Consider the following 20,840-nt stretch of genomic DNA (forward strand, 5'->3'; position numbering starts at 1 on the left):
AACTGATCCGTGGTTGAAAAACATTTATTCACCTCTATCAAATATTTCATTTGAGCACAACTATACAAACATTGCATAGTCATTTCATTCAACAATGGTCCTCAATAGATAGTGGTCAGAGAGTTAGGATTTACAGGATTTACAGGTACCATTACAAGTGCTAAAACAGAACCCAGAATAAATAAAGCCCACTTACAATCACAAGATTTCCTCTTTAAATAGTACAAAAGGTTGAAATGAAAGTTGAGTCCTATGAAAATTCACTGAATTAAGCTGGCAGCCCATCTTGATTTACAGTAAGACTGATGAGAAACATCAGTGAGTAAGACAATAATATCTACATCTGCATTTACTTTTGATGTTCTGTACACATTTGGAATGTGGATGCCACAGAAGCCTGAAATGATCTCAGACCTCAAACTCACCGCCATATTTCGCCACATACTGAGGAACATTCAAGGGTCAACGGTCAGGCTCTGGGTTAGCGGTGTGGTGGATGGACACCAGTAACGGCGTGTGAGCGATTTTCAGAGCATCTCAGGCTTGTGAAAGACTCATGAAACTCAAGAGACAGAAGTCTCAGCTGGAAGGCACAGACAATGATTATAGAGTCAGTAGGTTTGCACTTTTGTTTTTTCGTTTTGTAGATGAGACGCTGTATGCAGCAGACGTGGGGAGTTTCTGGTCCCCAGTGTCCGACTGTTTTCACATTAAGGTTTGATTTTCCACAGCTGGAAATGAAACAGAAGAGATAAAACTGTCATTAGGAGGAAAAAAGAATACCGTCATTTCACAGATGGCTTACACACCAACTGTGGTTCATCCCTCATTAGAGGAACTGTTTTAGGGAGCATGCTTATTCACTTTCTTGCTTCAAGTTTTGATCGATACAAGTCTCATGTCTGCGCTATAAATATAGAGCTATAGAGCCAGGAGGCTATAACTTGGTTTAACTTAGCATCGTCAAAGTACATAATTAAACCTACTTGCAGCTGTAAAGATCATGATGCATCTCTTGTTTAATACGTACACAAACAGAAATGTAAAAACAACAAGTTGTGGTTAATTACAATGACGGTAGAAGAGGCAGCCAAGCTAGCTGTTTCCCCCCTGCTTTAAGCTAAGCTAAGCTATGCTAACAACCTCCTGGCTCCAGCTACATACTCCTCTCACAATCATGGGTTGTAGACAGTTGATCTTGTAATCTAACTCTTGACTTAGGCATCACGGAGATAAGATATTTCGGAGGTATCCCTGTAGGCGACTTACAACCCCACTGGTTTGTTTGTAATATGCAACTATAAAGGGAACATTTCACAATTTTCATTTAAAAAGATCAGTCCAGTGTTGTATTATTGTAATTCAATAAGTTAGAGTATTCACAAGAGAGAGATTGTTGAAAATAACATGAGTTGTAGTCCACTAGTCAAACACACAAAAAACACTGGATCCTACATTTCCCACAATGCAACTGACTGAGTTTGGCGTTGAGACTTCCAACACGGGTATCTATCAAACAACAGAAAGTTCCCTCTAGCCACAGAAGACACAACACTGTTGTCACAGGCTGAATACTGCTTTATGTGAAGACTCAACTGAACTTGTGTAAAGTTGAGTTGAGTGCCCCTTTAATCATAATTAGTTCTGTGTATTTTAACATTTAGCAGAAAGACTCTCACTCTGATGTTGAAGCCGAGCAGGTCGCTGACCACAGCAGACACAGCGGACAGGATGACCACTCTGGTGATGTTGTAGATGAGAGGGTTTACAGTCAGACCCAGCAGTCGGAATGGAATATCCAGCTCCTGGAGGAGGCAAGAGGGAATGCATGTCGGGTACCGCTGACAAAAATAGCTCCATGGGGCCATCATTATAAATAAAACAAATGTAATTACAATGCAATCAAATTAGTTCTATATCTCTCAGTATTAAGTTATTAGAGATGTCTTGAGTCAATCCTAAGTGACGTATAGAAGCTGATTGTTGAACATAGGATAGTGCTAGAGAGAGAGAGAGAGAGAGAGAGATGACTGGAAACAAGGAATGCAACAAAGATTCAAACCAGGAACATTACAGTTCATTCGTCTTAACCCCCACGCCAGAGACCAGATGTATTAACAGCTATTCACTACATGGTAAACAATGAGGCATTACTATTAAATGTAGTTTAAATGCTATTCTGTGTTCTAACTTTGGGGCAGCGTTTAAGATTTGTAAGAGCAATAAGATATTTTTAGCTTTTGTTCATTTTCTTAAGAATAAACTTAAAACATTAAAACCTGAAAGATCTGATTCACTGTTTTGTTCTTATAGAAAATTCAGTAGTTGTAAAATTAAGTCAGTCTGTTTGTCGACTAAAATGTGCTCGTTAGATGCTGTACTATGCATTCATGGATAAATAATGCTTTAAAAAGGCACAGTATCAGTGAGTTCTCATTATTAAAAGATGGTTAGGTTCTGGGGAAAACTATTGTTAAATACTGCCTTTATCATACTTTGACAGGAATAAAATACAAAAATGTGCAATATTTTACACATGGAAAATAATCACGAGAGTAAAGTGTTGGCTCTGCTGTAGTAATACTGGATTACAAAGCAAAATAACTACAAGAATTCAGTGTGGTAAATTAAAATCAGACAATTAATTTTTTTCAAAAAACAAAGAAGCTAAACTTTAGCTTACCTTCATCAGTTTTGTAGCCAGTTTCAAAACGTTGTTCACGATATTGAGTTCTTCTTTCTTATTGGGCTTTTTCTCCATCTTGAGATACAAATTGATCTGCAACCAAGAGCAGTTTCACATTCTGTAAATTGTACAATAAAGTCATCGTCATTTATTCAAACCTGGATTAAACGATGCTAACACTGAATGAGCTGACGGTGTCGCCCATTGTGCTGAGCCCACTGACAAATGACTTGCAACTCCATGTGTTCAGAAGACCCGGGTCCTTACCTGCTCGGTGAGCAGCACTGAGGAGTTGCTGTATTTGCAATTGGTCTCTGAGCCCAGCGTGGCCAGCCGTAAGAGAAAGAGGATGAGGGAGGAGGCCCACACGATCAGCTCCCAGTTGGTCAGAGATTCCAGGAATGTCTGGTGATTGCGCAGCAGCTGAGGAAGAGCGACAAAAACAACAGTAGTGATGTAACTTTGTTGTTGTGAAACAACAATCTCAACAGATCTGATCTCTTCCAGCAGACACATGACTGACCTGGGCACAAATGATGAATGAAATAGAGAGCGCCAAAAGGAAGATAGTGGAGACGATGACGTCGACGGAGCGCTGCGGCCCTCGCCTCTGCAATGAACAAGCAAGTCACCTGTTACAAACAAAATTAACGCAAGCATCGCAACCCTCCGGTGGTGAAACAACGTACAGCAATGACAGAGTTAAAGCAGGGGAATACAAACCCTGAGAAAAGAGCGCAGTGACAACCACATCTTTATGTTCTGGACCTTCTTCAGCCGGAAATGAGGGATCTCTGATTTCTTGGCCTTGCGAGCTGAAGTGATGTGGCTGAAGTACTTTGCAAACAAGAGTCTCTGTAGTGGAAACATGGACGTACACACATTGTCAGAGATGCAAAGCAAGTCGACAGAGTTTAGCAGTCTCCTAAAAAGAGTCGAGTGGGGTGATTCTGTTTCAATGTTTCCTAACTACCACTAGAGGGAAGACCAGCTACCGCGAGTGACTAAACGGATTGGTGAGTGTGGATGAGGTTACATAGTATCAGAATTCATTGAAGTACATTAAAAAACAAACTAAAACCAGCTGTAATAATACAATCAAACAATGATCCCTAGGCTAAGTTTCACTCCCATAGTGTGGGCGATAACTGTCCATGAACGAATAAAGTATTGATGTTCCTGGGATATTAACATAACTTTCTCACTAGTAGTATAGACAGCGCAAAGAAGAAAAGGGCAACAATAATGGATTTTATCACCTCTGTTTCTTACTTCTATTTGGGATAATCACATAATGGTTTGGAACAGTTCCCATAATGATTTGGGGGACGCAAGTAGGAAGTATAATATTGCTAGTTAGTGAGTTAGTTAATAAAGCTCAAGCTAACAGTATGCATCATATTTCTGTATTAACATTTTTGAGTTACGACTGACATGAAGGAATGTGATTTTTGGCACAAATGTCATCATTCAGGTGTAATTACCTGTTTGTACGTTCTCTCAGCCACACACATCATGAAGAAGAACAGTCCTATGAGGCAGACTCTCAGCACCATCGTGATGAAGAAAAAGACGTAGACCTGGGTATCGTGCCGCCCCACCGCTATTTCGCCCAGCTGTTTGAGGGACAGGGAGCCGAGGAGCGACATGTCCAGACGCTGGGCCATGTGGAAGGCGAAGGGAAGCAGCGCCAGGGTGGCGGTCATCAGCCCACCGAGCACAAGGTAACCCATGCCCTGCTCCACCAACTTCACCTGTAAAGAAACACAAGAAAGAGAGAGAGACATGTTGTTATGCTGCAACATTTTAATGCTGTGAAAAGCAAATCTATTGTTCTTGACAGCCAACTCTGTAAGAAAAGATTGTGTTAAAAGAATGCAGTCTGTGTTTGTGTATTTTTTCTAATGTCTACAAGTGATCATATACGTCAGACAGGTAAATGTTCAACAGAGTAGGAATATCACATTTTGGCATATTGTTAATCATATAATAAATTAATTCAAATTGTTATCGGTCACTGTATTTCATCACTGAACAAGGCTTTCCTTATATTACAATATTTCCCACCACAGACGTGACTCCAAGCAATCTTTACCCACAGAATGAATACCAAAGTAAAGAGCGTGACGTGTACCCGCGTGAGGATGATCCCACTGATCTCCAATACTGACATGTCTGCTTTCCTACACTCGCCCTGCTCCCAAAATATGGCACTGACACGGTCCTTGGATGGGTGACATGCCTGCAGCCAAGACAGCTGGTTCTGAAATGAAACACAATAAATAACATCCAGTTTACTGATGGTTTCCAATGGGACTGGGACTGCGAATGAAGCTGGCACTTCAATATTACAACATTAACACCATAAAGTTGTAACGCCTTAGGAGTGTTTTGACATCCATGAAGAAAATGTACCAACATATTTAAGACACGATGAGACAAAACCAGTGGAGGAAGAGTATTTAAGACGGTCTTACTCCGGTGATTCCCTGCTGCAGGCTCTCATCATCACTGCTCAGAGTGGTGGTTTGAGCGAGCGCCATGCCAGCGTTGAACCTCCCGTTCGACTCGCTCTCACTGCTCCCCGTGGAGGCGGAGTCGGGCCCTTGGAGAAGCTCCTCCCACAGTGTGTCATCAGTGTCTGAGGCGGGACGCGAGCCCCCGCTCGACCTGAGGCGCTCCACCTCTCTGGGTGTCCCCTTGACGGAGGCCCCTTCCTGTTTTCAGTATATATATAAAGAGTCACTACACGCTGAACTGTGCTCAATCCTAAATGCTTGTTCTATATGAGGAACACACAACTGATGTAAAGTAAACGTCAAACTCCAGTTTTATTAACACACAGGCTAACAACGAGGTTTACCTGAGGTCTTAATGGAGGTTTGGAGTTAGACTTTACACTTCTCTTCCTAACAGAAGACATCGTTGGAGAAGTTGAAGCAGGGTGCCTCTCTTGATGAGGTTTTGGAAGAATTACTTCCACTGGTTGAACCGCCTCCTCTTCCTCACTGGAGAGCTCGTCGGATGCCCCAAATCCTGACTTTCTTGTGGTCTGTGAGAGAATATTGAGGCACACATACATCTTAAATATGTAATACAAAACATGCAGGACTTTGACAAACGCTACAGTCTGTACCACTATGGTGCACTTCAAAAGCAACCTTCATAGATATAGAATTTAGCCTACTCATGCTTGATGCATTTTTCACATGATTCATAATTTTTAAAGGCCTAGCTTATGAAAACTTAAATCTTTCTCAAAGCGGATTGACATTTGATGTTTTCCAGTAATGAAAACAAAATGATGCAAGTACACATTACACAATAGGCCAGTAGAGCTGGACTTACTTCAATGTAATTGTGGGTTTAACAAAAAACTGCTGAATGTACATTTTTGTTTAAATCCGCAGTTAGAATGGAATTAAAGAGTCATGGGCAGCTTTGAACTCAGTCCTGTAATACAGGAAATTACCAAAATAACAAGACTATCTGACAATCGTATGAACTCCAATACAACAGCCCTGGAGTCAATAAAAAAAAAATCAACAACGGTTCTTCTTATTAGAAGCTCTAGGCAGTCGAGGAGGTTCATCGACTGCAATAAAGATACGGGTGTTTCTTTATCTTCACTAATTCAATGTAGAATCAATCTGCCTTTGTACGGATAATGAGACAGCAAACAAAAAGAACAATAGATCAGTTACACACCCTCATTAGCCAGAGGCCAAACAGGGACAGTTCTCCCCAAAAACAAAACATGTTTTTCCTCTAACCTGTAGCACTGTTTATCATGCTAATTGTTTTGGTGCGTGTTGCCAAGTTTTGGAGATATCAGCAATATAAATGTCTGCCTTCTCTTGAATAAAATGGGACTAGAGGGCCCTCAAAAAATACATAGAAAAAACACCAATGTCTTACACGAAACTGCTCTCAACAAGGTCTGTGGATTATTTTGAGTAAGTGAGTCATAATTTGTGGAAGGAGACATTGCTGTTGAGCCTTTTTAAATGTACTTTTTGGCTTTAAGCACCACAAGCTGAGTGCCATATAGTCCCATTATACTGGAGAAAGGCAGACATCTCTATGGTCGATATCTCCAGAACTACGCAACTCACACCGAAACAATCTAGATTGATGCACAGCACTACAGGTAAGAAGAAAAAATATGGATTTTTGATTTTGGGACTGTCCCTTTAAATGTTGGCAATGGACCCAGAGTTTCATTCTAACTAGATTTCCAGTGCATCCCACCCATATTCATTTTGACTTCTGTCATAAATCAGTTCCTTCTTTGCTTCAGACTAGTGAGATAAGTGACTGTACCCTCCTCTCTTCGTTCCTGTATAACCGCTGGCTTTCCTCAAACTGCCATGGCCCCTGCTGCCCTGCGTCCCCCCCGTCAGTCTTTTCTTCAGATTTTTTCAGCACTCTGCCCTTCCTCGGCCTGAAAGGACACCGAATAAAAAGGACAGTCAAAGACGAGAGATTGTAAACACAGCAGGCATCACACAATTTGCTTAAACCCACAGGAGTTTGGAGAGCATCAGAGAGGCTTTACTGACTAAAACAACTTCAGGTTGATGGAAAGTCCTTGGGTTTATTCTTGTTTATGCACGTGCCAAGAGGTGAGAGTGTGTTTGTTAAGGCAAATGAGTGTGCAGTGCCTAACAATGAGAAAACAACCTCCGTCTGCGAGCAGGGCTGGTGGTGCAGCTGGCAGCTGGACTGCCCGAGGGCCACCGGCTGGACTCAGTCGACACAATCTGGCAGTGCACGGTGCCCAGCAGCAGCATCAGACACATGGGCCCAAACGCCTCGCTGGCACTCGCCCCAGGGACCTCCAAGTACAGCACCACTGCTGACACTGAGGGGAGCAAAACATTTGGCAACAGCAAACAAAACGGTCTCTTAGGGGAGCCATTATAACAGAATTCATGCTTATTAATGAGGTCTTTCTGTGTTGCTCAGGTGCGATGGGTAACACTCAAAACACACGTATTGTATTTATACTAATTTATATTTATATCCTGCGTGTGTTTCTATGGCTCAGCAAAGTCAAAAGAGAAAATCTAAAAATATTTATGGGGAGACACAACAGGCAAATATGGTAAAAAACTATGTAACTAATAGATACTTTAGAATCTTTTTTGAATAACATGTTTTCTGAAAGTTTAAATATGCAAATTAGGCTATATTTTAATAAAATATGAGCTAATTTGCAGACATTTCTACCACAGAAATCTGAACATTGGATGAAGCCAGGTTCAAAATCCTTGTTTTATTTTGTTGAAAGGTTTTTACAATGGGAATTTGGAATAGCTCTTTTTTATTACTGCATAAATCAGCAAATACTGTCAACAGCCATTAAATCAAACTTTTTTTTTTGCTATGTTTTCAGAAATAAGATGCTATATAAATCAGGCTACGATTGATATATGAACAAACCCCTCTATAAAAACCTTCAGAATATAGATAGGAATGAACAGATTTATGGCTCAGAGGCTGAGATAAAACTGATGTTGAGGAATATAAGGATATAAGATTCCATACATCTTGAAAGACACCAGAGGACAATAGGGTAACATTCTAACTAATAGATAACACATAAAAACTATTATTTTTGGTATTACAAGCTTTCTGAAGTTATATGTTTATATGTACAAATGAGGCATTATATAATGCTACATTTGGTGACACAAATAGAAACATTTAAATGTGTACTTTGGATGTATTTCTTCCCACTAAAATAGAAGAAAAATACCCCAAAATTGATCAGTGCATAAAAATAATGTTTTTGCCTGAGGCGTCCCACCTAATCACTGAATGACTTTCGCTCCAGCAGCAGCAGTGATGTTTTAGCTGAAGAACGACAACACACTCAAAATGTCACTGTTGCTATAAAAGCATTTTAAACGAGACTCTGTTAGTTAGTTTTAAAACCATTACTCAATGTGGATGTCAAGACTGGTAATTCATTATAGCTGGGCTCCATATATTGTCTTTCTCTGTGGAAAGCACATAAATGATTGATAATGGTAATATTGAAGAGGCTCATGAAGGAATTACTATTCTTTCAAATCCCGTGTCAATGAGACGTTTTAATGACATCTTCAATAAAAACTAGAAAGAAGAGGACTGAGATCTTTCAGCAGTATGAGTCAGTTTGCAGTATGTAGTCCGTTACTTGTGCCCTGATTCTCGTCATTATGTAAATATTTGAATTAATTAACAGATTTAGGGCAGTTTTGCTGAGAAATCTACAGCCCAAGTGTCAATAGACCTGGTGAGCATACCTTGCATGAAATACAGCACGAGGATCCATGAGGAGATGGACCTGGAGGTCACCTGGATCCACCACTGGAAGAAGAACGGGAACAGCAGCACTCTGACCAGACCCTTCCGGGTCAGAGCCGTCCAGGGTCTGTCTGGCTTGGCTTTGCCGAATGATGATCCTGCGGGGAGGAACGAGAAAGTCGCTCACACAGCTGCATTGACCCCATTACAAATATGACGATATTCCTCGACGATGCAAAGTCCTGTGATTTGTCTCTGTTTGTTATTCTTCTGTCATTATCGGGGCCGAAGCAAGTAAACAGCGACACATGCAGAACACAGGCAGAAACGACAGAGGTTGGTATTAGCTGACAGCAGAACATGTATTTGTTAGTGTGTAAGCTGTCTGTATGCAGATGATTATAATGTCTCTGTTATCAAACTAACTAACTAACAAGAGATGGAGAACTACTCCTCACTGATGCTCACCTCTTACTAAGTCGACATCAATGAGGTCTGATTTGATGTGACCAGTCTTTCTCGGCTGGCTGTCCAAACCCTAGACGAATGGCAAGTGGTATTTTCAATATAGTGGTAATGCACAAGATGAATACACAAAAAATTGATTTATTTTCAGAGATCTGCTGTTGTCTTACATTTAAATCCGTCTGCTCCAGAGATTTCTCCCAGACTTGCTGATCATAGGCTCCGATCTGTAGCAACAACAGAACATTCATTACCCTGACTAGCATTTTCACTAATGCACAATTTGCTAATTTTAATAGGTACATATCATTTGTCGGCATTGCTATTAATATAAATCCTACACACTGTATATCCAGTATAGTCATCTTTACATGTACATACTTACATAATTCAGGCCATGTATATCCATTCAGTATCTATTTCTTTGCACTATTTGTTTTGTTTACAACTTAAAGAACACTTCACTTGTATATAGATGTTTTATTTTTTGTCATCTGACCAGCTTTGTTGTCCTTGTACCTAGCTGTTATTTTTAATTCTATGCAAGTACATTGTGAAATTTGCAAAACAAATGAATTACTTTTATGTGCACACATACTTGGCCAAATAAAGCTGATTCTGATTCTTCAAATTAAGCACCACAGAGTGTTTACTAAGGGTCTGTGGCGATTAGTAACATTCAGTTTGTCCATATTTACAGCACCAATGTTTTTGCTGAGTTCAAATGGAAGGAAAGTGCTGTTCAGGCATGTTTGTTTGAGATCTTATTGACACAGATGAAATGCAGCTGGGCTCATAACATGAATTGGAAAATTACACTGATGCACGATGTTGTGGCGTTGGCAGCCTTGAGCACTGACAGGCTGAGTAAATATCCCCCTACATGTCTCGACATACGGTAACCTGTTGAACAGGTCACACCGTTTTTTTTCCAACTTCATTTGGTTTGTACGCAGTCATACGAAACCAGCAAAAGGTAAACAGGGGGGGGGGGGGGGGGAGCAGCGCCCCTGTCAAATGAGCTAATACAATCATAAATCTCAGTCTTGAACTGGTGTGCGCTTGGTTTTCTCTGACACTATTTGCATGTATTGATATAAAACGTTCCATTTAAATAAAAAATGCATCTATTTTCTGTAAATTTATCTTACAACATCCCCCCAAAATGTCAGAAGTATACATTCATAACATAAATGTAAAGGTGTTTCTGTACTAATATTACCAAATTAAAATGTCTTTGCTATCTATCTATCTATTTATTTATAGAGATGTTTTTAAATTGGTTTGTTGGACAAATTAAATGTACACTTTTAAAAAAGGTCATTTACAACTGAATATCTGTGTTACCTTCTCTTGGTACCAGGCTATTCTGGCCATTGTGATCTGATGCCGGAACCAATGAAGTCAGTCAGGTCATTTCACACAGAGGACAGGAAACAGAGAGGACCGGGCACAAATCCAGATGTGTTCACTAAACAAACAAACAAACAAACAAAAAAACAAAAGGGAGGGGGGGGGGGGGGGGGGGGGGGGCACAGACACTGACATATGAGCAATGCTGGAATGTAACTTAACTACATTTACTCAAATACTCAGATACTTGTACATCACTTGAGTATTTCCATTTTATGCTACACTTGATACTTCCACTACATGTCAGAGGGTTGTACATTTTACTTCACGATATACACGACTTGTTACTTTACATGCAGATTCAGATAATCGATACAAAATATAATCAATCAATAACCCTGTGATATTATATATATATTATTCTGAAATGAACCATTCTGCATTATGTGTACTTTTGGTAAGTAAGTATATTCCAATGCTACTACTCCATTACTTTTACTTGAGTAAAGGTTCTGAATGCAGGACTTGTAACAGAGTATTTGTACAAAGTGGTATTGCTACTTTTACTTAAGTACATCGAATCTGAGTACTTCTTTCATCACTGCATTAAAGCAACACAATAAAAGAACAATGGCTAACAGAGGAAACTACATATAAAGTCAGCTGTACGCGCACTGTCACGGTTAGTTTAGCTCTGAAGCGAGCTTCTGTTTACCGTAAACTAAATCAAGCAAAGATTAGCTAACACTAGCCGCCCGTCAGAAGCAGGCTAAAGGAACTCACCTGAAGGGAGACAGTACGGGTTGATTTGCCACAAACTTGTAAACGCCTTTAACAATCATCACAAACCGCTCGGTAACCGCTTTCTTGTCGTCGGGTTGTGAAGCGCAGCAGTGTCTTGTTGTCAAACCGAGCTAACGTTAGGTTAACCGCCAGCTACGCGCTTTACCACAACTGACACTTTTCGACTCGATTGATGACTCGTAGGTGTTACATTTCTAAGACGTTTCCTTCATCCCCGTATGGCTGGTTATCGATGCGTTTATTTCAGGCGACTGTCACTGGGTACTTCACAAACTTCACTTTTTTGTTCAACGTTTGGCTCAGTCTTCCGCTTCCCTTTTCCGGGGTTTGTTGTGCTTTTCGGTTGTGATTTATTCCCTAAGCATTGTCTTGCAGGCTGAGTTCGCGCTCGCTCAGGCTTCGTCCAGAAGCCTTTTCCGTGGGTAAGATTGAGACAATAAACCGCTACCATCGTCTGAAACATTATAATGGTATTTTGTGCTTTTGTTTAATCATAAACATTTGACTGATGAAACTAGTCGCACACTGGAAGATGTAAGGCGCTGCCTGAGAGGCTAATATACAGACAACAAAAACCCAATATCGAATTATTCCTAACATTTCAGCCAATCAGAGCACAGCAAGAGTGAGACGGCAAAATATTGGACATGATGAGAATGATTAGGGCTGCAAATAGCAATTATTTAATTATTGCTTATTCCAACGATTACTTTCTTAATGAATCGTTTAGTCTAGAAAAAAGCAATAAGCAACATCTTCATATTCTGGATTAAGATGTAAGAAATACTGCATCCGCTCTGTAAGATTTTTGATTAGTCACCAGTAAAAGTCTGCAAAGTTGTCTTTTTCCACATTTTCAATTTCAAAACCCTTCCCATAATTTCAGGAATATAATTCTGGTGGATACATTCCGATTCTCATTATTTTAATGACCCTTAAACAGTCCAATTAAAAGATTTTGACTCTAAAAAAATATCTGAGTGAATGTGAAATGTAAGTGAAACTGTACAACATAGACACTATGTTGTACTATGACACTCACTACAACTAAACCTTGAATTCCCCTTAAACTATTTCAAAAGCATGACGACGATGTCCTTAATTGTGACTAAAGTCCTGTTCAAATTGCTTATCATACGACCAACAATCCCAAACTCAAAGATCTTCAGTGTAACACACAGTGTAATCCAACACAAAGTGACACACGATATACTTCTTGTTAGTGGAAACATTGGCACAAATGTCTGTATGTTTTTTAACAAGTGACTTTTTTTAACCGCAATGACTACACCTGTGTCTTGGTGTCCTCGTATTGTACAGTATTTCATATATTGTTGTTGTATTTGTGTTTTTGTTTTACTTTATTTTTTTGCTATATGGACTCATGAGTCTGAAATAAAAGTTGAATATAATATAAGATCACAAAAGACCGAGTACAGCAGCAAGTTATCTTAACTGAGAAGCTAGAATGAGGCGGCGTTAGCTTGAAATTACTCAATTAATCAATACTCAAAGCTTATGCAGATTCATTTACTTATCGACTATTTTGCTATAATTCTAAATGACCACAAACCACATGGCAGGTACAGTATATTTGTGATTTTGCCAAAAATATAATTAGAAGAGAAAACCCTGTAACACTATTGCAATACACTCCTGTTTGTTCTACTTTCTAAAAGGGTCCACTGTCTCAGTAAATGTCAGTCAACCGAGCAGAAGTGTTGAAAATGATAAGGTCTGTGAAAAGGACTCTGCTGTCTTGTTAGTCCACAGCCTGTTAAAACAGAGAAAGAGTGTCATTTGTCCCTCGACTCCTGATTGTCCACTGACGGTTGGTCTTGCTCAGCTGCACACACTATCTTCGCCTTGACCTTCTTGTTGGAGGAAATGATGAAGTAGGGGCTGAGAGAGGCGTAGCAGGAGGAGAAGAACACCCTCATATCAGCCACCACTGGTGACACCTTCGCCACCGTCAGCATGTAGATCCAGATTGCGTTATCGATCCCGAAGAAGACCACGTACAGAACTACCAAAGTGATCACTGTTTTGGCCGCCCTGGTCTCTGCCCCGGCGCCCTGAGGGCGGCGGATCCCTCTCACCTGGCGGCTGTGGCGATGCAGGAGCAGCAGGATGTAACTACTTGAGCCCAACATCAGGGCGACAAAGCCAAAATCCCTCCCAGAGACGGCCACTCCGTTAATCACATAGGACAGGTTGTCTCTGAAGTCCACGTGGCAGAAGCCCAGGTTGAGGGTAAATGCAGGGACGGTGCCATTACGTGGAGCCATAGAGAAGAAAGGGGCTGCGATGCATATGGCCATGTTGAGGAGCCACAGTCCTGCAAAGGTGGGGAGCACCAGGGAGGGAAGTGCATGCTTCAACCTGGACAAACGGGGTCCAGCGGGGGCGAGGGTCACCGCCTGAAACACACTGAGCATACACGTGATGCAGACCGACAAAGCCCGTCCGACGCGATAGGCGTAGATCACCACCTTACAGCCGGGATCATTCAGCAGGTCCCTCAGACCGAACACAGTCATGGTCTGGGGGACGCAGCGGGTCAGTAGCAGCATCAGGTTGGCGAAGGCCAGGTGGCACAGGATCATGTCCACAGGAAGTAGCTTGGGCCCGGTGTAGAAGATGTGGGCGTACGCCAGCAGCACCACCGTGTTTCCCAAGATGCCCATACCTGTTTGCAAGAGGAACGAGACCCCTTTGATGGTCACACACAGATCCATGACACCAAGGCCTGCTGCTGAAAGGGAGAATCAAATCTGTTGTGAATACAGGGAACAGCCTCTAAGTAACTCAACTTAAAGGAACCTTATATAACCAGACAGAATATAATCAAGCAATCTCTTGAATGAAAACCATGCTCACCTGAAGTTGAGATGAAGTAAAGCCTGTTGTGCATTAAATGTTTAATGGCCTGTGTAATTGCAATTTATAGGCCCCGATGCCCCTTGAGATCACTAGCCAACATTGCGGTGTTCAGCCCACAGTTTGGCAAATTAAAGCAACAAACTAAATCTGACTCAGTTTATTCCAGAGGGCAAACACTGCACAGGGAATATAGGACAACTGAAGGATACACACACAGTTTTTCAAGTCAATAAAAAACAATAATCAGGTGCCCATGTGAACATTGAAGCAGATTCTGCTTTCTGCAATCGTTCCTCCTGTTCGGACCTAACAAGCATCCAATGGAAGTGATGGTGGGGAAGAAAGTCAACAGTCCTCGCTCTCTCAGCGTCAAATCAATTTCAGATAAACTTTTGAATATATTTTTGTACTAAACAAGAGCTGTGGATGTCCTTGGTTAGCTCAGTATTTGGGCTTTGTGTTCCTCATCCACCAGCTCCTTAACACCCGCGTGAGCTCAGCAGCCATATTCTTCTTCCTGGGCGCCATCAACAATTGACTCCATGGACGTCCCCCATCACTTCCAGTCGAAAAATGTCAGGAATGGATCTTTTAGTGGCAGGTATGAACACGAGTGAAGATGACATTGTGCAAAATCTGTTTCAATATACAAATGGGAATGTGAGTATTGTTTTAAGGTAGACTTGAGAGTTTCTGGGGTGGAAGTACATCAAACGTCTCCAGGCTGAACATCAACACAGCACTCCCAATTAGTCTTAGTGTTGGGAAATTGTTCAAAGAAAGTAATTGCGCTGCCTTAGGTCGTATACAGTCTACAGATAACATATGTGACTTGTAAACGTTAGTGGTATTTTCCTGTGCTTTACTTCCACATGTCAGTTTTCAGCGTCTACAGACTGCACGTCCATCAAATATTATAATGCTATTTCCCCGTGGAGTTAAAAAATAGAGCCTCGCGGGGAACACTGCGTGCGGTAATTGTTGATGCAAAAGCAGCCTGATGATGCCTTGAATGAGCCATCAAGAGGCTTTTACGTGCACAGCTGGTGCTTCGGTTTGTGCTCCTTTCCTCCTTCATGTCCTGGGAGTGTGTTAAAAGACACAGAGGAGCAAGACAATTAGCCATATAAAAATGTATGTCTGTACTAATTGGGGGCACAGGGACAACATTTATTTATGTTCTTAACAGTCAGCACTCACAATCGCTAAAACAGAAGTTTGCTATTCCTATCAAGGTATTCCAGCACTGTCTCTGTACGCTGCTACTCTCTGTACAAACTGTAAATGTGTCTTAGAATAAAAGCGCTGTAACCAACCGGTCAATTCTACATTTCTGTTTTCTCAGTTGCAAAATTCAGACTGTGTGCTGAAACATTGTTGTTTAAGAATCTTATTCTCTCCTGAGAATGGGCTTTGGAATAAAGCATCATAAGATGTGTTATTTTCCTCTGCGTGTGTGTGTGTGTCTGTGTTTTCATTTTTTACATGTTCAAAGAGCTAATTAAAATGGCAAGTTCAAGCTTGTCCTTCCCAGGGGATTGGATAATGTGCAGTCTGCTGCATTGCAAGTTCAATTTATTTTTCCCCTGACATGCAATTTGACGTCTTTGTTTATGGATGATGTAAATTGTTTTTTTTCCCCCAATGCACTAAACTAGTTTTAATGTTACATTAACTTTCATGACAATAATGTCCTTAGAGGCGAAGTTTACATCTGTATAGTTTAATACAGGTCGTGTCAATAATATGCGCAGTGTCTTTTTTTCTGTATTTCATTGTATTCCTGATTAAGGGATGCCTTTATGGATGAAATACCCGTTATTAGTTTTGCATGGATAATAAAAGACTTATACACAATATGAGTTGCGCTCAAATGTGATTCTCATTCTTTTGATATCACTGTTTGAGATTATTTACTTAGTGTTCACAAAATACACTCTCTTGCACCATTAAGTGTATTATCTTAAATCAAGTCACTTCTCAAGCAGTAGTCAAGTTAGTGGTTCGCATGCAAGTCAAGTCAGTTCAGAGATGTGTCTACTTTTTACCCTTTTGCACCTTTAAGTATGCGGGTGAGGCTTTGGTTGGTGAAGAGGGGATATTCAGTGCACCCCTCACTGTGCCACTTAATCTGTCCCACAGCAAAAAATGTGGTTTAAGAGGCTTTTGGCTTAGCAGTCTCCCGTCTGATATTGATGGGCCTTAGACTCAGTGTTTGCATTTAAGGGGAAGGGAGCAAATTTGACCTCCCACGACCTTTTATTTTATTTCTCTATATCATTTCTAGTATCCTTCTAACATACAAGTAACATAACTCAATCACACACAATGTTCAGTCGAAAACACCAACTGATCTTCAAGATGTATCTTCATTCCGCTGAGTGCCTTCACCTATCACATCAAATCTACAGAGATCATTCATCAGTTTAGGTACCTGTCTGAATTTCCCCTCTGTTTACCACATTCACATTACCTTTTATTGTTTTTCTCCATTGTGTTTTATGTACCTTCAGGTCTGTGTGCAATCTGTGTTGCACCTGGCTGAAAGACACATTTCCCTTCAAGGACAATAAAGTTCAATTTAAAATGTACAGCAGTTTAGGAACAACTATGAAAATACTAAATTACAAGTGAAAATTCTTCATTAAAATGTTAATTAGGTAAAAGTAACATGAGGAAAATACACTTAAAAAAAGTAAAAGGACCCTGTGAGTGTTACACTATAACTGTATATATTATCATTTATTTAATATTACTATATGATTGGATTATTGATGTGTCGGTATCATGTTACTGCTGCAGTAGCTTATGGTAAACCTAATATTAATAAATTAATATATCATGTGTTGTATGTAATAAATACTAGTGGAGGAAAAAAAGTGCAATATTTTCCTTTGGAATGAGTAGAAGTACAAAGCAGCATAAAATGGAAATACTCAAATCAAGTACAAGTACCTCAAATTTGCACAGTGAGTAAATGCACTTGGTTGGTTTATTAAAATGTATTAATAAACCAACTCAACACTATCGATACCTGAAATCCTCCTATACCATGTTCAAAATATGAATTTCATAAGGAAACTAAACAAAATATGAATTTCATGTATGCAACTAATCCCATTGAATATCATATTGTGGTATTTTCTCTTTTAATTTCAAGTCTCATCATGCACTTGAGAGAAATGGACTTAACATTCATCACCTGCTTTAGGACATGTTGCGGTTAAATCATGCAGCCCACACTTATTTGTCCTTACAAAATCCTCACAGTTTAGATTTAATTCAATATTCAGAACTTTTATGGCTTTGGGTGAATTAGACAATCATAAATTGTCCGCTGTGTCACACTCTACAAATGAAAACTGTGGGTGATCTGTCATGCAGACTGAGTGGAACGTCCTCTTTCTCCACTGGAGGACACTGTGGTGTTGGTGTTTGACTAAGAGAAGTCTAAGAGAAGTCTTTTTTAATAGGTAGTGGCTTCTAAAATTGATTAGAGAATTAAAAATACAAAAGTAATATGAAGGGTCCTGTAAGAAAATCTAATTAAAGGATCAGTAATTACAAAAAAAAAAGGTATTCATTGGTCTCCACTCAGGGAACCAGTGACACTGAGAAACTGTTTTAATCTTTCTTGAGTATAAACTTGTGGCTAATAGATAATATCTACTCATTATTTTCTCTGTCCAATGATTGGATCTCCGTACACAGCTTTCTCTGTGTTATCCTGTCTGTCTGAAACCCAGTGAGGGGACAGAATCAGTCATCTGAATTGATCTCCAGTAATTGGAGGCTGAGGGAAGAGAAGTCAATGGGCCATGAAAAACAGATCCCACAACTGTCACCTGTTTGCAAGTATAAGAGCACCAACAACCCGACTACTTCAGGAGAGAGGGAGAAGGTCCACTTCAGACCTCGTTACCCTTGACTGTTCTCAGGTAGGGGTCTAAACTTCTGCAGTTATTTTCGAATGTGCCTGTTTATCTAAAGTGGTGAAGTTGCCTTGTCCTCTTTTCTATTCCTGCAGGAATGCCATCAGAGCTGTTTGTCCGCGGGATGCTCTATCTGACCCTCACTGTTGTGGGAGTCCCGGGTAACGCGACCGTCATCCTGGCGTTCCTCCTCTTGCTGTACCAGAAGAACCACCTCCTCCCATCTGATGTCATTGTCCTGCACCTGGCCTGCGTCAACCTGCTGGTGGTGGTCGTCCGCTGTCTGCTGGAGACCCTGGCCTCCCTCCGCCTGCCCAGCATCTTCGGAGACGTGGGCTGTAAGGCCGTGATCTTTGTCTACAGAACATCCCGGTCCCTCTCGATCTGGCTCACCTTCGTCTTGAGCGCCTACCAGTGCCTGAGCATCGCCCCTCCTGGATCACGCTGGGCCTCCTTCCGCACCATGTTAGCCCAGTATTTGGGCTTTGTGTTCCTCTTCCTCTGGGTCCTCAACACCTGCATGACCTCGGCAGCCATACTCTTCTCCTTCGGCACCAAAAACGTCTCCAGCCTATCAAACCATGGCATCAATGTCCAATTCTGCTACGTTAACTTTCCTTCAAAGTTGTCCATAGAGGCGAACGGGGCAGCCCAGGTGGGCAGAGATGTGGTGCCCATGGCCCTCATGGCGCTAGCTAGTCTGATCATCCTGGTCTTCCTTTATAAGCACAGGCAGCAGGTGAAGGGACTCCGCAGCAGCGGCAGTAGCGGAGGCGGGGCAGAGCGACGAGCTGCCAAAACCGTGGTAGCTCTCGTGACCTTGTATGTGGTTCTTTACGGGGTCGATAACGGGCTTTGGGTCTACACTCTCACTGTGAGGAAGGCCATGACTTCCTCGCTGATCTCTGACCTGCGTATATTCTTCTCCTCACTATATGCAGCGCTAAGCCCCGTGGTCATCATTGCATCCAACAGGAAGGTGAATGGCAGGCTTAGGTGTGATGTGAAGAGGAAGCCTGTTCAGGAGAAAGACACATGTCTTTCTACTGTGTGAGGCCTGCTGGGATGGTTGATTATTCATAGGGGCAGCAGAAGGAGCCAAGATGATGAGGATGAATCTTTCTAAAGCGTGGGTCATGCATGGGTCCTTTGTATATATTGGGTGCTTTTGCTTTTGTGATAGGAAAGGCAGGAAAGACTTCTCTCCTTTGTGTTGTGAATTTGTAATGATGTTTTTTTTATTATTTATTAAAATATCTTGTTTCCTATTTGTTGTTAAATAATGGATGAGGGTTTAGCACCTGTAGTTCTGGATGAAATGGTGTGTCTGTGGGCAGGGGGAACCGACTGTCTCACTGTGTATAATTAAGGAAGGAAACTGTCATAACAACACTGTTACTCAATGCAGGTCTGTATGAATCTCTGCTGATCTGGCACTATGTGGCTTTGTTTGTTTGCTCTTTATGTTCTCTCCATCTTAATTGGGTGGAAGAATTATTGCTGGGTGACTCAGGGCTCAATGTAGCTGTCAAATGACTTCCAGCTGCCCATTTAGTTATAATTAAGGCTTTGAATAGAATCCGCTAATGCTTATGAGTCAGGTTAATTGTCCAACAGAGAATTGGTTAAAAACCTGATGGGAAAACTATATTCTTTGGAGAAAAAAAAAGATGTTCATTACTCAATGCTGAATCACTCAAGACAATGCTGACATTATATGAGTTCTTTGGGTGCGGTTATAAGAAGAGGAGACTTTAGGGACACAAAACTACATCTTGGCACAAACCCTGAAGAGTTTGTTGAGGATGTGGGAATTTAGGAGTCATTATGTAATTGCCATGTCTTGGAGAACCAAGGGCAGGGAGACACGGTGAGGACATAACAACCTCTGAGTGACAGTCCAAAAGACATAAAGCGGGGCTGCCAAGACTCTGTGATCGTGCAATAACTCGAAAGTGCAATCAGTGCAGTGCTATTCAACTGCTGTCGCAATGCAGGTGAGGAGGAGGAGGAGGAGGAGGAGGAGGAGGAGGAGGAGGAGAAGTCCTCTTTCTGTGCTTGTGCAGAACTGTTGCATTCAACGGCAGGTTGGCATCCAAAGACATTAAAGGCCAAACAAGGTTGATCTTTTGTCACAGAGTCACATTAACCTTTATTGTAAACGTTGCGACCATTAAAACCTTCTTTCATGTGACTTCATTCTTAGGAAAGCTCCTCCAGATGACAAATTCCATGCGTTTTACTCTTCATACCACTGAAATCTGATTGGCACATTACACAGACTCCGGTGGAATGAAGGATAGAATACATGGATGGGTTCATTAAAGCAGCGAGCGTGCTGGCGTTCCTCCGGTGAGGAATCCCTGGGAGTGACATAGTTGACACGGCTGACTTGCTTCCACGTATGATGTAGTTCTTTCTTT

At 41.2% G+C, this 20,840-nt stretch overlaps 3 protein-coding genes across 3 annotated transcripts; 1 reads left to right on the forward strand and 2 right to left on the reverse strand.

Annotated features, from left to right (window-relative positions):
• Positions 1-8: 8 nt before the first annotated feature.
• Positions 9-11,905, reverse strand: phtf1 (putative homeodomain transcription factor 1). The gene is made up of 17 exons (XM_079186231.1): positions 11,582-11,905; positions 10,793-10,916; positions 9,616-9,672; positions 9,449-9,518; positions 8,980-9,138; positions 7,370-7,550; positions 7,010-7,130; positions 5,550-5,738; positions 5,164-5,403; positions 4,821-4,949; positions 4,171-4,440; positions 3,410-3,541; positions 3,210-3,296; positions 2,954-3,109; positions 2,684-2,779; positions 1,680-1,805; positions 9-731 (listed from the first exon to the last, which is right to left on the reverse strand). Exons 2-17 carry the CDS (start codon positions 10,820-10,822, stop codon positions 711-713), a joined length of 2,064 nt encoding a protein of 687 aa, XP_079042357.1. The 5' UTR covers positions 10,823-10,916; positions 11,582-11,905; the 3' UTR covers positions 9-710.
• Positions 11,906-13,398: 1,493 nt separating this feature from the next.
• Positions 13,399-14,340, reverse strand: ora1 (olfactory receptor class A related 1; the record flags this gene model as incomplete). The annotated part of the gene is made up of 1 exon (XM_079186236.1): positions 13,399-14,340. One exon carries the CDS (start codon positions 14,338-14,340, stop codon positions 13,399-13,401), a length of 942 nt encoding a protein of 313 aa, XP_079042362.1.
• Positions 14,341-18,514: 4,174 nt separating this feature from the next.
• Positions 18,515-19,471, forward strand: ora2 (olfactory receptor class A related 2; the record flags this gene model as incomplete). Its single annotated transcript, XM_079186235.1, has 1 exon — positions 18,515-19,471. One exon carries the CDS (start codon positions 18,515-18,517, stop codon positions 19,469-19,471), a length of 957 nt encoding a protein of 318 aa, XP_079042361.1.
• Between the last annotated feature and the right edge of the window lie 1,369 nt (positions 19,472-20,840).

The sequence above is a fragment of the Pholis gunnellus genome (genome assembly GCF_910591455.1).
Source record: "Pholis gunnellus genome assembly, chromosome: 3".
NCBI classification, from domain to species: domain Eukaryota; kingdom Metazoa; phylum Chordata; class Actinopteri; order Perciformes; family Pholidae; genus Pholis; species Pholis gunnellus.

Bases quoted from the DNA above. Each gene is read 5' to 3' on its own strand.
- phtf1 (XM_079186231.1), bottom strand. From the start codon at position 10,822: ATGGCCAGAATAGCCTGGTACCAAGAGAAG. The intron at 9,519-9,615 runs GTAAGACAACAG...CCATTCGTCTAG, and splicing joins TGGAGCAGACGGATTTAAAT to GGTTTGGACAGCCAGCCGAG. The intron at 7,131-7,369 runs GTTGTTTTCTCA...GTGTCCTTTCAG, and splicing joins AGCCCTGCTCGCAGACGGAG to GCCGAGGAAGGGCAGAGTGC.